We start from the raw sequence: 15,581 nt of genomic DNA, 5'->3' as shown, positions 1-15,581 counted from the left end.
ACATAAACTAAGCTATGCTATTCCCCTACCAAGTGGGAGCATAAATCAGAAGTAATTTCCTGTAATGTTACGAGATGGAATTTGTTACTACGAGAATGGCCTTACCTGCAGCAGCACTCAACTGATGTTTCCTTCTGAACTGCTGTGTCTTCTGCTAAGTGGATAATTAAGGAAGCCAGAAGTATAAATTAAGAGTTAAGAGAGGCAAAGAAAATATTTTGATTATTTTATTTTTTAATCTTCAAAATTTTCTGCCATGACACAGGAATGCATGATAGAAATGGCTCAACATCTTCACATGAAACAGTTGGATTCATTTTCATTCACAAGTTTTTCTAAAAACATCTACAATTCCATAATCCCACCCACTTCCAACCATTATCACAGATTTGACTGACCATTGAACAGTAGTTGCCAGCATTAGATAGCTGGAACGCTTTCTGCGTATTAGTAGTGTCTTTGGAAACTGCCACCCAAGAGTATTACGATTATAAATCTCACGTACATGGCAACCCCAAAGGTGGCTGATGTCCTCAGACCCCTGCTTATCATGGAGAGCTGCATCCTCCAGGTACCTAAAGGAGGCCCTTTCTCCTAGAATTGCTCGTTCTTGTAGTATTTGGCTTGCAGGGGACAGCACGTGCTGACCCGACGGTTTCATCCTCATTGCTGACAGGTGGCTGTAGGCCTGATCCTCACTGGTGCTCTCTGCCAACTATATACAGAACATACTGAGAAAAGTCAGGTTGCTTGGAATCTCTTCTTTTGAAGAGAACTACTTTGAGGTTTAAAAAAAAAATAGTTGTAAACAAAAGGAAAGAGATATACAGACATATACCTATACACACAGAGATCCACACTGAGTATCTTCGATGTGGCACATGTCTTCTTGTCTAGAGATGCACACAAACTGTGTCCACTCGCCCCTTCACACACACCCACACCCTTCCATACAACGTGTGAATATAATGTTGCAAGTGTCCTTGGGAGCTCACTGGAGTTTCCATATACCAAACGATGATGAAATACCTGATATGCATTACTCCTGAGAAGATACTAGAAGGGAATGACAGTTCTGATGCACTTTGGAATGGCACAATCACGTAAACTCTTGCATACTTAAGACTTACGAACTCACCCAAAGCTGCTAAACATGATCTGACAAAAAGAGTATCAAAACACTGCAAGTTAAAAAATAAAAAAAATTTTGTAATCAAAGTATAAACAAATATATAGGAAATACATATTTGTCAGAACTTAAAGTAGGAAAAACATACATAAGAAAAAGTTTGACAAAACTAAAAAACAAAAAAAAAAAACAAAAAAAACCCCCAAAAAACCAACCAAACAAACAAAAAAACCCCAAAACTTTCCAATGCAGCGAAATACACGCATTGCTCAAAACAGAAGACAGCTACATTGGATTTGCAAGGCTTGCCAACTTCAACAGAAACAATTACCACATACAGTAAATCTGTGAAGTACATAGTTTATAAAAAATTACTGTGACTATTATTCACCCTTCTGTTTAAAAAAAGAATTTGTAATTTGCTGAATATCCTATGCCTCAATATAATTAACTTGTAAGAAAATTACAATTAAACAAATGGATTTCAAGCACCAATTCAATCACTTACACTTACTGTGTTTATATTTCTCCTGTTGAGGGAACAAATAATGAAGGCTAAGCTAAAATTAGCCAGGTAATTATTACAGCTTAGTTTTAAAGGCATGCGGTTTCTTCCATTCACTTGAATGCCAAACATTAGAAAATGTTTAAGCCAGTTAAGGACTCCTTGGAGGAATCTAACATTTCTGAGTATCAATGGTTTACTATACATTAAAAGCTCTTCAACAAACCAATGCTCTCTTGGTTCTAGGATAAAACAGATTTGCACACCAGAAATTAAGGACTTCCTTGTTTTAACTTAGAAAAGGCAGCACCTATATAGTAGACTAACAAGCACATCTGGACATCTACTGGTAGTGTAAAAAAACAAGTCATTATTATTCAAGAAGGCAACATCATTGCACTGGGCAATACTGAAGTTTTTCTTAATTGAAAAATTTCCATTAGACTTTGGTGGGAAGACATTGCAGTAAGAGCACATCCCTGCTCCAGGTTCTTTTTCCTGCATCAGGGAGAGTGGTGTCTGGGCCAGCAGATGAGTAACAGTGTGTGTGATGTCTCTGGCTATTCCTGAAGAAAAGGCATTCAGATACCAAGGGTATTTATTTCAATCAATACAACTGCTGCTTTTGTTTCCAGTATTTACATCATCCCTCTTACAAACACAGTGATTTCCGAGACAGAATTAATATTTCAGTCTTCTACTATTAAGTTTGGCTAATTTTCAACATACACCAAACAATCTTTAGGATGGCTGTATCTGAAAGACTGAGGGTACTGAAGGAAGGAGATATGTGGAAAACAAAATCTCTATCCATAGTGATTCTCCATCACTGTTCGTCCCATTATCTGTACTTGACCACAAAATCCCATGCTGCTTAAGGAGGAGCGGTGCAGAAGCAAGGGACTTAGGGCAGCGGGGAGGCTTCCCGCTGGTCCTCCCTCTGCCCCTCGCCCACCTCACTGACCAGCCCCTCGTTGGTGGGCTCCCCCAGCTCTTCGCTGCCACCCTCACTCTGCTCCTCGCTGTGGTCTTCACTCGGTGCCACAGTCTGCTCCAGGCTGTTCTCCAGGAGTGTGGGAGAATTGCTTATTCTGCTGTCTTCTTCAGCTGTGTCACTTAAGGGCTGGAAAGGGGGTGGTATACAGGTGTCAGACTGGATGACACCTTCGATGGAAGAAGTGGGGGCTTTTGTTAAAGTAGTATCTGCTAAAATCTCATTCTGAGGCAAAGATAACTTTTCCACAAGTTTCCACTGTATGATGCTCATGTCTTTTCCACCAGTTGAAATCAGGTGACTATCATTATGAGTAAAACTGACATTGGTGACATGGCTGCTGTGGGCACTGTACTTGTGACTGGGAGCCTGTAAGAAAGAAATGAGGCAGACAAAATTAAACCCATTGCTTACATGCCTGCTTACAGCAATGGAGATTAATAGGTAAGGCAGGTAACTCAGCTTGTCACACAGGTAAATTGGAGACCCAAGTTGTCAAATCTAAGGATAAGATTAGCAATTTTCTCTTAATACCTCTTTATTATATAAAAGGAGACAACAGCTAGGTGTAGTGGTGTATGTTGTCTGTAATCCTAGCATTTTGAGATCACAAGTTTGAGACTGTCTGAAAAATTAAAAGCAGGGTATTTAGCTCAGTGGTGCTGTGCCTGCCACACAAGCACAAGGTCCTGAGTTTGACACCTGGAACCCACCCTCCACCAAAACCAAAAAAAAAAAAAAAAAAAAAAAAAAAAAAAAAAAAAAAAAAAAAAAAAAAAAAAAAAAAAAAAAAAAAAAAAAAAAAAAAAAAAAAAAAAAAAAAAAAAAAAAAAAAAAAACCACCAGGATGTGGCTCAGTGTGAAGGTCCTAGGTTCAGTCCCTAGGCAGGCAGGTGGTGGTGGTGGGTTGGAGATAACTGGACCTCTGTACTTTCACTCTATATGTTAAAAACAAAAACAGAAAAACATATGATGTCTGCCTTTCTCAGATGTGCAGCAATAATATACTCACCATGGCCTAAGTTACTCTTTTTTTTTCCAAAGCTACTCTTTAAGATGGCGAGAGGAGCATTTCCTAGGTTGGCAGGATTATAAAGTGACTTAGGAAATAGGATTAAGGAATAAAACACCAGTTGTCAACTCTCCAGCTGTCCTATCCTTTGCTTAATGAGGAAGGAGAAGAGAAGCAGTGTCTGTGGGATGCGAGCAGATGACCCTGTTGTCCCCCTGGGCAGTGTGGTGTCATGGGGAGGAACTACTAATTTTGCAGGTATTTTCTTTCCAGTGACACAAAATTATCCTCCCAACAAAAGGACCTACCAACACTTTACCTTTGCTTTGGAGCAGGGATACTGAAACAGATGGACTTTACAGAAGTCATCGGCAACAGCAATCACCTTTCTGTTGTGGGACCGTACCAGTGCATTGATGTCTGTCCCATCAGATCCTTCTGGCCAGACACCTTTGATACAGAAATGTAGGGTGTAAAAAAGTTAGCCTAAAAAGTTTAACTGTGATGCTATGTATGTTAGTCTCCAGATGGAAAATTTAGACTCAAGAGTACTCAGTAGTAACCAGTAGGTGGTGCTAATAAATTAACTGCAGCTCATCTCACCTCAATAATAAGCTCTTTTTTAGTTTCCTCACTAGAGGAAAGGTTTTCAGTTACTTGTATAGCAGTGTGCAAAATCTGAGCTACAGCAGCGGTTTTTTAGGTTCCTTTTCAGGCAGGTCCCTCCAAGAAAACCCCAGAGACCTCCAAGAAAACCCCAGAGACCTTCTTTCTTATGGCAGTGAACAGGCCACCCACTGGCCCTGCACGGCATCCCACAGAATTTTCCTGGAAACATTTACATCAAAGGTAAGACATACCAAATATAAACACTGTGAATCCTTATGAGGCAGGTACTGCTGATTACTCAAAATAATTAGCATAAACTTATTGGGCTAGATTAAAACTATGGAACTTCTGGGTTTCCTGTGGCTGAGTGATACTCTAGACAACAAGTATGTTTTTGGAAATTTGTTAAAAATAAGGCAAAACGCCTTTAAAATTTGCATTTCCTACTGCCTCCTTAAAATAAGCAGGGAAGTTACCAATCACTGGTTATTACTTGAGTCTCATCCAGAATAATGAAAATTATATATAAACAAGTCAGGATTTCGATTTGTTTCTTCCTAGCCTACTCTCCATCCTGGTAACACCTGTATTTAGATAAATGAAGTATGCTGGCCTAGTTTTTTAACACACACTGCATAAAAACATGCTCGGATCTATGATCAGAAGATTGGGGTGTGCTCGTGAAGGAACAAGAGTTTTGGGTATTTGCTTTGGGCACTGGCATTTTAATTATTGAGTAATATCTATTTTTAATTCTTTACAAAAGGGTTTGTTATTTTAATTTTTTCATTTATCTTCAGAGCCTTTCAGGAAGATATCTAAAGATGGGGAAGGCTTAAAAAACTGTCACAGAGGACAGATTTCTATAATGTCAAAACACTAGGAATAATCTCCAAATTTTATCTTTAAATGTTGTCTACTAAAAATGCCCTTAGAGCCTGATAAATAGCACTGGGACACTGCATCCACACACAAAAAGAGTTACACACATTGATAAGGACATGGAGAAATTGGAACCCTCATATACCACTGCTAGAAATGAAACAGTCTGCCAGTTCCTCAACAGATAAACATAATTACCATTTTTAAACCAGCAATTGTACTCTTCAGGGTATATTCAAAAGAAATGAAAACACATTCACAAAAAAACATGATTGTTCACAGCAGGATTTATAATAAATGGAAAGTGGAAACATCCTAAGTGATTAGATTAACAAATCAATGAATGGATCAACAAAATGCAGTATGTATCTATACAAACGACACCATTCAGCCAAAGATCAAGTACTGATATGTGCTCACCAAAACTTATACTAAAGAAAAGCTTGTCTAAATGATCACATATTGTATGCTTTCATTTATATGAATTATTCAGAATAGGAAAATCAATGGAGTGTTTCTGTGGCTAGGCAGAAGGGACATGGTAAATGTACATCTCCCAGATACAGGATTTCATTTCAGTGATGAAAATGTTCTAAAATTAGACCATAATGATAATCTCACAAGTTTAAATATACAAAAACCACTGAATTGTACAATAAATTTTAAGTTATACAGTATTTCAATGAAATCTCAATAAATCTGTTGCTTTTTTTAAAAAATGGCTTTACCAATTTGGAAGGGTCAATTTTCACTTTCAGGAAAAAAATAAGAATGCAATCTGCCCTACTATGTAAATTCCTTTCAGTTTTCTTTCATATTTATTGGTGACCAGAAGTGTTGGGTTCTGCAGAGAGTAAATCCCATATTGGTTAAATTTCAATACATTTAATTTTTTTGAATTTGACTAATGGGGATTAACATTAAATATTTTTCATTTATATATTTAAGCACGTAGACATATGAAAACCTTACAAACTGTTTCTTCTCATGAGATGTTACATTCTTACCAAAGACGTGAAAGCCTAGTACACAGGTGTATGTCGTCCAATCAGTGTCCTTACATTCCGATCGATTCCTGATTAGTTTGCAGCTCTTTTCAATGTCCCCTTTAAATTTAGAAACAGGAGGTATAATCATGTGCTGGTGTACAAATGTATTTGAAAGTGCATCTTGATTCAAACTAGCCACGCTTACTTGTAATTATAATCCATACACTGAAAACATTAAGACACACTTGAAAAGGAAAACAAAGTGTTTACTTTAACAGGGTTCCATAGAACTATATAAATTGTTTCCCATAGAAGTTTTCTCTAAAAAATAAGTGCCTATTCATTTTACTCTTCCCTGATTCCAGGAAAAGTTGTTAAATGAAAAACCATTCAGAGCAGCATCAACCTCACTGAGTAATTTCTTACTACATGTGTCTTCAGTTCTACGCCATTAAAATAAATTCATTACTTTCTTGGGAGAATGGACCACATTTGAGTCTCATCACTGAACCCTGAGTAACATATGCCTTAAAGCCAGCATTTACCCTCCGCACAATTCAAATTCCACATAGCCTGATCATTAGTGTCACTGGCAGACACATCTGAGCCCACATAGGATCGTTCATACTTACAGTACAGTATCTCATAGTCTCCCGAGTTAGACATTATATGCTTGTTATCTGGGGACCAGTCAAGGTGTGTGATGTAGCTGGAATGTCCCTATGGAAAAATGGACCGTCACAGAGCTTTTAGACTTGTGAATGATAACTAGTTTAACAGCCAATACTGCTTTCTGAGTACCCATTCCTAAAGTCTTAAAGGACAGTGGGGGACACTCCTTACGAATAAGATCTCCAACAGGCCCTTAGCATTTCTTCACTCTGTCTTGTTGGAAGCCAAAGATGCAGGTATGTGAAGATGCCAGGGGTACAGAAAGCTGGACTGGAAGTAAGGAGCTCTCACTGGCATCTCAATGGCAACGGGAAGCACCTGGAACCTGGGAGAATCTGGCTGGCCCCTCTACCTTGATAGCAGAAACCAGTGCTTACTAGCTCCATGAGAGAATGCCAAGAGAGAGTCTCTTAGAGGATAGCACAACAAATATCAGATTCTCAGGCTGTATTCAAGTCACTGGTGTCTTCGCTAGAGACTCTGAAGTGTTGGTTACAAGTTACACAGTTTTCTGGGGTGCAGTCAGAATCGGGGTTTCCTAAAAACTCCTTTTTTCAAAGAACGTTCCACAGGGGAAGTCACCCAACACTATACTCCTTTCTCCTTACCCGATACAATCATCACATTCCTCAACACTTTCCTTAAAGAAGAAAACTGATCTTTTGCTGCTTAGGTTTTACCATCATGTGGGAACTACAAAAACTGCTGAATTTTGTTGGCTTTATCAGGTAAATTATCCAGATTTTATGGGTTATCAAAGGTAACAGACTCAAATTACTCTTATTTGCTACAGTTTAATTTGTACTTTCTGAATTATATATTTCCTGCTCACATTGTATTTTTTCATGTTAATGAATTCATTGTACCTTAGGTACAGTTTCTAATTATTCCAACACCCTTAAGTCTTAATAGTATGCCCTGAGATCTTTCTGGACCTACGATCTCCATGACAGTAGTGCATGACAAATTACATGTTCCTATGTTTAAATATATTTAAATTATGTGAACTTGAGAATTGTGAAGTTTTTTGAAATCATTAGATTAGGTTGTATAATAGGAAAGATGTTGGGAATCATTTGCCAGGCTTACAAAAAGATCTGCCAATGCAAGAAGAAATCAACTTTTATGAAGGTAGGAGAATGGGGTTCACGCAGTGTTTTATATAGCACATACAAGTCTGCTGGCAGCTCTCGGGTCCAAGGAAGCCATATTGCTAAAATAAAAAACCTGCTACATGAATAGGGGAATTAACTGGATCGATGATGGCAAAGCACACTCCTCCAAGAAGCAGTCATCCTGAAGCAGAAGTACTTAAAATATTACCCACAGCCTTGTGAAATTCCTTTAGTAGCGTTAATTAGAAGGGCATCAAAAGCACTTTGATTCCACATAGAGTTCCTGTAGCTCACATCAAGAATGTGCTTAGAAGGTAAATCAATGTCACGTTATCTCTCAAAAATAGGTCCTGAGCAGGAAAATCCCTCAAGTTTGGAAAAGACCTACCTTGGGGAAGTTGTAACCTTGTAATGGAAAACGGTGGTTAATTTTTCACAGATATTGGTCCTCAGCCCTTTTTAAATTTTTTTTTTTTTTTTTAATTAAGACAGGATATGTAGCTTATGCTGGCCTTGAACTCATGGTGATCCTGCTGCCTCAGCCTCCTAAGTGCTAGGATTACAGGCTTGCATCACGATGTCTGACTTTTCTTTTTAAATTTTTTAAAGATAGGGTCTTGCTAAATTGCCCAGGCTGAGCTCGAACTTGCAATCCTCCTGCCACAGCCTCCCAAGGGCTGGGATTATAAGCATATTAAATCTTATAAACAGAAAGTTGTGGCGGGTAATTATTATACGAAGTAATGCAGATAAAGAACAGTCCATTCTTTCTCTAATTTGATTATTACTTAATACATTTCCAGAAAAACAGGTCTGCTTGTGGACTTTCTGGTGTATTAGCAGGTGGAAAGTTTTAGATGAACTTTAGATCTATTTTTATCAAGCCCATAAACATCATGTTGAACATTTTAAGATTGCATCAAAATTAGATAATAGTTTCCAGAGAACAGATACCTTTATCACATATTTTCATCTAGAAATATGTTTATCTTTTTGGTTCACAAGTTTGTATTAGCAATATTTCATATATCTTCCTATACTTTTGCTGCTAGATTTGCAAAGCATCTACAGTTCTTGTTGGTATCTGAATGGGCTCCATCTATGAATGATAGTTGCTTATTAACAGACGATCTTCTTTAGTTGGTTATACAGCTGAAATGTTTTCCCATTTCCCAACTTTCTCTGCAGCTATGAATGATAGAAGTCATTGAGTAGAGCTTCCAGATAAACTTCAAGAGAACTGACTTAGTTTGAGGAGTGACTTTTTGTTTTTGCTCTTTATGCTTGGAACTGTGATGTGATGGCTGGAATTCTGGCAACATTTTATGATGTTGAGGGTGACAACATATAGTAGACCCTTGAGTTACAACCTGAATGCTGGTCACTTGTGCTTCCAGATGGTCTTAGATAACAGATTTAACCCTTGAAGAGTTCTGGAAGAAACATTACAACATGCTTTTCTTTGTGGAGTTAACTGAGAAATCCTGGGCCAATGTCTAAACTGAGATCTGCCTATACCCAGGAGAGACTATGAAGCCTGAGCGCCTTCAACTGACCAACCTGAGTTACAACCAGCCCTTGAGAACAAATTGAACTCATAAGTCAAGGGGCCACTGTAGTAGGGAGATGATGCAGACAGAAGGATCCTGAGTTCCCGATGACCTTTTTTTCCTTAAATGCAACACTGGGGTCAAACCCAGGACCTCATGTATGTTAGTGAAGCACTCTACCACTGAGCTACATCCCCAGCCCTATGACCTGTTTTAAATGAGACCAAAACCCTAATTTGTTCATCACCAGGTAACTGCATATAATTCCTGCCACAACGGTATCACATTCTACTACCTTGCAGAAATTCTGACTAGTTTCATCATTTATTTTCTTGGAGATTTCTAAGTAGACAATTATAAGATCTTTATTTTTCATTTTGATGTTTATCCAATTACCAAAATGGGGCGACAAAACGAAACCAAGCTTTTAACAGCACTTCTTGCCTACTTTATAATGGTTCTTAGTGTATCACTGCAACTTCAAAAACTTTCTCTCTAGGGCAGCATTAGTAGAAGTTACACAGGAATGAGTCAAACAGAAAACCATTTCATAGCACTAAGGTACATTGCCCATAGAATAAAGACTTTAGGTCAATCACAACACAAACATTTCAAGGAAAATACCCAGCTGTCTACAATTACAAAACTTTTTGAACATTAACAGGTTAATGTTAAATTCTGAAAAACTTCTTTACAACTCAGAATCATCTAGTTGAGAATAGCTCTGAAAAATTAAGTGGGGGGAGCTGCTGCAATAATACCACCTAATTTTACTGAGTACATTATCACACTGAAATCTCACAGCAACCTTGGTGAAGATGCTTACTTGGTAGGTGAGGAAGGACAGAAGGCATAAGGAAGTTAACGTAACTTTTTTGGAGTCACATAACAAAGAAATGCTAGGGTTCAAATCCGGGTCAGGTAATACTGGGGAGAAAATAAAAAAGCATTTAAGCCGGGCGTGGTGGCACACACCTGTAATCCCAGCACTCGGGAAGCTGAGGCAGGAGGATCACTATGAGTTCAAGACCAGCCTGGACTACATAGTGAGTTCCAGGTCAGTCTCAAGTACATAGTGAGACCAAAAAACCAAACCCAAACAAAACAAAAAAGCAAAGCATTTAAGCTTATTTTTACTCATCTGTAATAATGATGAAAAGTAATATAAAGTTTCATTTATAGAGAAGATGTTTATAAGTAAGCAAAGACCTTTTCATACATTTTTCAAAATACAATAATACAGGAAAGCTAAGGTAAAGAAATACGGCACTGAAATGACAGGAACAAAACTGTAAAACTTCCTAAACTGGCAACAGAAGAGATCTCTGAGGTAACTGACCAGTAGGCTCCAAATTCTTTCTAGTCACAAAACCCTCTGTCATTAAATCTTACCTGAGAAACCCAGTACGCCAAGCAAATAAAATAGATCTATATTAGCTCAGCCTAGCTCTCTAATTCCAGGGCTTTGTACAAAGCAAGTTAAAAATATCTTTTGAGTCCGAAGCTGCCCTCATAAATTTTTCTAGCTGGGCATGGTGGCTCATGCCTGTAATCTCAGCACTCAAAGTGAGGTATGGTATCCTGAATTTAAGGCCAATCTGGGCTCTAAAAGTTCAAGGCTGTCTTCAACTGTATAGCAAGACCTTGTCAAACAAACCAACAAAACCCCCAAACTTTTCTATAGCAGCAATTACAAAATCATACCACTTCCCCAGTGAATTATCTGATGTAATCAAGAACTTATGAAGTATATAAAGTTTATAAAGCCACATTTTCTAATATCCAGACACTAAAAGGTGGGATTTCTCATGGGAAGCAGGAGAAAGGAAAAAGGTTGAAGTTCCCAGAGAGGCCAGGTCAGGAGGGCTTTGGCGAGTGTTGGGAGGGGCTGTGGACAGCCCCAGGGCAGCAAGTTGATGCCACAAGAAAGGCGGCACAGATCAGAAGGACAAGGGGATGACGGCCTGGCTCTCCTCCTCCATCCCACAGCCAGCCTGCCTCAGAAGTTGGTTGTTTTCTTCAGAGATGAGCCAGGATCAGTGATGTGTAAGAAAGATGAAGAGTCAGTTTGTGAAGAGGTATCCTTCCTTCAGCACTAAGCAAGCACTAAAGCAGCTTCAGCAGAAAATATGCTTGACTGAGGCTGGCATAAGTGTCAGAACTACTACTCTAGAAGAAGTAAATGCTCTGTCAGTATGCAGTGCTGTCACCTCTCACTGCTTTCACACTAATGAGAGTCGTGCCTTTCAGTGGAATCTGTAATTGTCATGTTGCTGTTTTACAAGCAGTGCCTTATGGCCATCTTCCAGTGACAGGCAGGCACTAGAGAACAAAGTCTTCTCGTCAGTAGACTGGCTATTTGCAGAAGAAAAGGCAAATGAAGATCTTACGCTCCTTCTGTACTACTTCAAAGAAAGAAACTCCTTTAAGAGTTAGAATGCTCTCAGTCTGTGCTGTACCCATTTTTGCTTTGTTTCTGAAATGACAAAGACCATGCAGCATTAAAAGTAAATGAAAAGGATGAAAAGGGAAGTGACAAAGTGTGAAAAAAGATTGAGCCCAAAGCACTCTTGGCCAGGACCTTCTATGCCAAGTTTTTTTAGGGCTCTGAGGTTTGATCAAGGACATTTCCAAGTTCTACCCCAGCTCTCATCACCTTTGGAGACTAGCTCATTAATTTATTTATACAGTGAGGTATCTGGTTTGATGGTGGCTTCATCACAGTATTAAAAAGCAAAGGCTGTGGTAAGCAAACTTTTGGTATAGTCATTTCATTTTTCTTACTCATTAAATGAACTATCTAGAAGTTGACCAGATAATGAGCCCCTCACTTTATGTGCTAAAATTTTGATTCTAAATTATAATTATTATAGTCCCTTTGGGAGCAGACATTACAGGATCCAAGAACACCTGGAAGAAGTAATAAATGATAAATTTCCAAAAACACAGTTGATGGAGGTGTCCCCCCTCCCTTCACTGCTGAAATCAAACTCAGGGCCTGATGAATGCTAGGCAAGCACTCTAGCACTGAGGTATACGCCTAGCCCAAACAAAGTTATTGAAAGACTAAAGTTTTAAGCAGATAAACTCCAGGAAAACTATGAAAGATATTTATGGTAAGTAAAAAGTGGAAATAAATTTTGATGAATAAGACACAAAATTGTTTCTGGAAACTACAGTGCGGTGGTTCCTACCCTCTTCGGCAGGGAAGAGAATATTCCACAGAGAGTGGGTAGGGTGGGCTGGGGAAGGATGGTCCCTTGCATGTGTAGTTCACAGCAGGGTGAGGTTTGGTGGTAATGTGAGTTGTGGGGAGAAACAATGAAGAGTGGCTGTAAATACTACAGAGGAAGGTTTGCTGCATGGAACGCTGTTCACTTCCTGCTGGGTAGCCCAGGTCCTAACAGACCATGCATGGGTAGGTACTGATCTGTGGCCCAAGGGTTGGGGACCCTGGCAAGTGGAAGTTAGCCAGGAAACTTTCTGAGAGCCAAGCTTCAGAATTAATAAAAACTAAAGGAGAAAGAGGCAAAGAAGTAAAGACCATAATGGCTCCAAAGCTGGTAAGCCTGAGTATACAAGGACTGCAATATGAATCTATCCAAAGAAAATGTTATTCAGGTGGTGCTGACAGGAGGTGCTCAGCAAGAGTCACAGAGAAAAATGTGGACAGTGCTGTGTCCAGAGTAGGAAGACCCCAACCAAAACAAGTTCCAGTGGCAGCTGTCGCTCTACTGTGGATGCAGGTATTAGATTTGCTTTTTTTTTTGGTACTGGGGATTGAACTTGGGTCCTCGTGCTTGCCAGGCGGGCGGAGGAACCACTGAGCTAAATTCCCAGCTCTGCTTATGTTCGGATTACACGATGGTATCCCAGGTACTTCCCCTTCTAGAGAGAAGGAATGTACTGATAAGGGGGTGTTCACGTCCTGTCCTGTTAGCATTTATAGATCTTACTTTAAATGAATACGTTAGCATTCTGATTATAAGTTGGTTTGCTGAGGCTTGTTTTTATAAGCTAGTTTTGGAGAATGCAGTGGATATAAGTCCACCTCTCTAAAATGGATCTTGTCTTGTTTCTTAGCTTACAGGGCTGAGAGCAAGGCTCTAGCTCACAACGCCATCGTCACACACAAGGGAATCGTGCCCCAGCTAGCTGTTCTCCACAGAAAAGTGCTGCTGCACAGCCGTGGGTACCAGCCATCTGCTCAACTGACATTTCACATAAAGTGACACTGTGAAGAGGAACAGATTCCAAATAATTATAAGTGGTTACAATTTATTATAGGGACACTTGCTAAAGTTCTAAGCCCAATGTGCTCCCTCAGTGCCAATGATCACTTAAATGTTGACTAATAACAGAATTATTGGAAATAAAATAGAAAGCACTGGTAATTACAATTCCATTTTTTTCTTTTTTTGAGATAGTGACTGACTGAGTCAGGCTAGCCTTGAACTTGCAGCGCTCATCCTGCCTCAGTGTCCCCTCCTGCTTCAGCTTCCTGAGTGCTGGGATTTACAGGTGTTCATCACCATGCCCAGATATACGTGAAATTATAAGAGAAGTTATCACTGTCACATGTAAAGAAAGACCAGGAGTATATAAAGCAGGAATTATAAAAATCTCTAATTTTAAGACAAATTAAAAATCAAAGAAGTTGAGCTGGGCGTGGTGACACACGCCTGTAATCCCAGCACTCCGGAGGCTGAGGCAGGAGGATTGCTGTAAGTTTGAGACCAGCCTGGGCTACATAGTGAGTTCCAGAGCAGTCTCAACTACATAGTGAGACCCTGTGTGAAAAAAACAAACAAAAAAGAAATTTAAGAAGTTGTAACTTTCTGAAGCTGCAAACAAAGTTAAGGGGCATGAACCCAGTCTTGTCTGTTGAATATAATAGCAGACAACAGATAAAAAGCAGTTAACAGGAGACTATATGACCAATTTAGTAGAGACGTGACCGCTGGAAGTAAAGCATAAAACTGTAATTGGAAAAGCAGAGTAGCTCAGCCTTTCATTATAGCCTCAAACAGCACTATAAACTTCAACAGTTCCAAGGGTATATCAACATAGGAATTTTAAATACTCATTAAAGATAAAACCTGCCTAATTAGAGCAGGACACGTCTCATGCAACTGATCAATATGCTATTTCTCAACATTTCCAAGGTGATTCTGCCTATCCATTGTCACACATTGCTGTTTCTTATATGGATCAGCTATACTTTTTTTTTTGGTACTGGGGACTGAACTCAGGTGCTTGCACTTGCAAGGCAGGTGGCAGAACCACTGAGCTAAATCCCCAGCCCTGGATCAGCTGTACTTTATGGCACATTATAATAATACACATACTGAAAAATCTGAGGACTATCATACACTGTACAATCTGTTTTACTTAAGAGTCAGGACCACCTGTGTTCAAGCCTTGGGTCTGTGATTAGGTAAAGATGTGACTCTTTCTCTTGAGACAGGGTCTCACTATGTAGTGAGACTGACCTGGAACTCACTATGTAGCCCAGGCTGGTCTTGAACTCATAGCGATCCTCCTGCCTCAGCCTCCCGAGTACTGGTATTACAGGCGTGGGCCACCACGCCCGGCTGTGACTACTATTTCTTCATCTGTAAAATGAGGGTTAGGCTGTATTTACTGCACTGCTACCAACTTAACATTTTATATATTAAGTATTTTTTTTTCTGAGACAGGGTCTCACTATGTAGTTGAGACTGACCTGGAACTCACTATGTAGCCCAGGCTGGTCTCAAACTCACAGCGATCCTCCTGCCTCAGCCTCCCGAGTGCTGGGATTACAGGCGTCTGCTACCATGTCTGGTTATTAAGTCATTTTTTATATGCTCTGTTTATGGAGACATGGACATTTTTTAAAAGGTTGAAATTTAAAAATAACAAAATTGGGGCATAATAAACTTTTTAATTAGTCTGCAAATTCCTTCCAGTGAAACATTTCATTTGACATTGTAGATATTCCACATCACAGACATGAAGGTGATACACTGATAGGCTGGGCATGGTTTTGCATAGCTGTGATCTTGCACGCTGAGAGGCTGAGGCTATAGGATCACAAATTTGAACATAGCCTCGGCAACTCAGTGAGACCTACATTATATAT

At 39.3% G+C, this 15,581-nt stretch overlaps 2 protein-coding genes across 4 annotated transcripts in view; one reads left to right on the top strand and one right to left on the bottom strand.

Annotated features, from left to right (window-relative positions):
• LOC104848775 (cytochrome c oxidase subunit 7A-related protein, mitochondrial) overlaps nucleotides 1–15,581 on the top strand; it is an 84,401-nt gene that overhangs the window by 25,231 nt on the left and 43,589 nt on the right. The window contains exon 4 of one of the 2 annotated variants that reach the window (XM_010604931.3): nucleotides 13,541–13,862. The exons of the other annotated variant lie outside the window; for it this stretch is intronic. Coding sequence (XP_010603233.1) covers nucleotides 13,541–13,553 — 13 coding nt within the window. The 3' untranslated portion in view covers nucleotides 13,554–13,862. Of the gene's footprint in view, nucleotides 1–13,540; nucleotides 13,863–15,581 lie in introns of those variants that run through there. 2 annotated transcript variants of the gene reach the window in all.
• Eml4 (EMAP like 4) overlaps nucleotides 237–15,581 on the bottom strand; it is a 157,980-nt gene continuing 142,635 nt past the window's right edge. For both annotated transcript variants that reach the window (XM_010604928.3, XM_010604929.3), the window contains 4 exons: nucleotides 6,753–6,840; nucleotides 6,139–6,237; nucleotides 3,960–4,090; nucleotides 237–2,997 (listed from right to left, as the gene is read on the bottom strand). In XM_010604928.3, coding sequence (XP_010603230.1) covers nucleotides 2,539–2,997; nucleotides 3,960–4,090; nucleotides 6,139–6,237; nucleotides 6,753–6,840 — 777 coding nt within the window. In that variant the 3' untranslated portion in view covers nucleotides 237–2,538. The remainder of the gene's footprint in view (nucleotides 2,998–3,959; nucleotides 4,091–6,138; nucleotides 6,238–6,752; nucleotides 6,841–15,581) is intronic.

This window comes from Fukomys damarensis, unplaced genomic scaffold, assembly GCF_012274545.1.
Source record: "Fukomys damarensis isolate Sample0158 unplaced genomic scaffold, DMR_v1.0_HiC HiC_scaffold_2, whole genome shotgun sequence".
NCBI lineage: Eukaryota > Metazoa > Chordata > Mammalia > Rodentia > Bathyergidae > Fukomys > Fukomys damarensis.
This window is presented reverse-complemented; position numbering and strand designations above follow the sequence as displayed.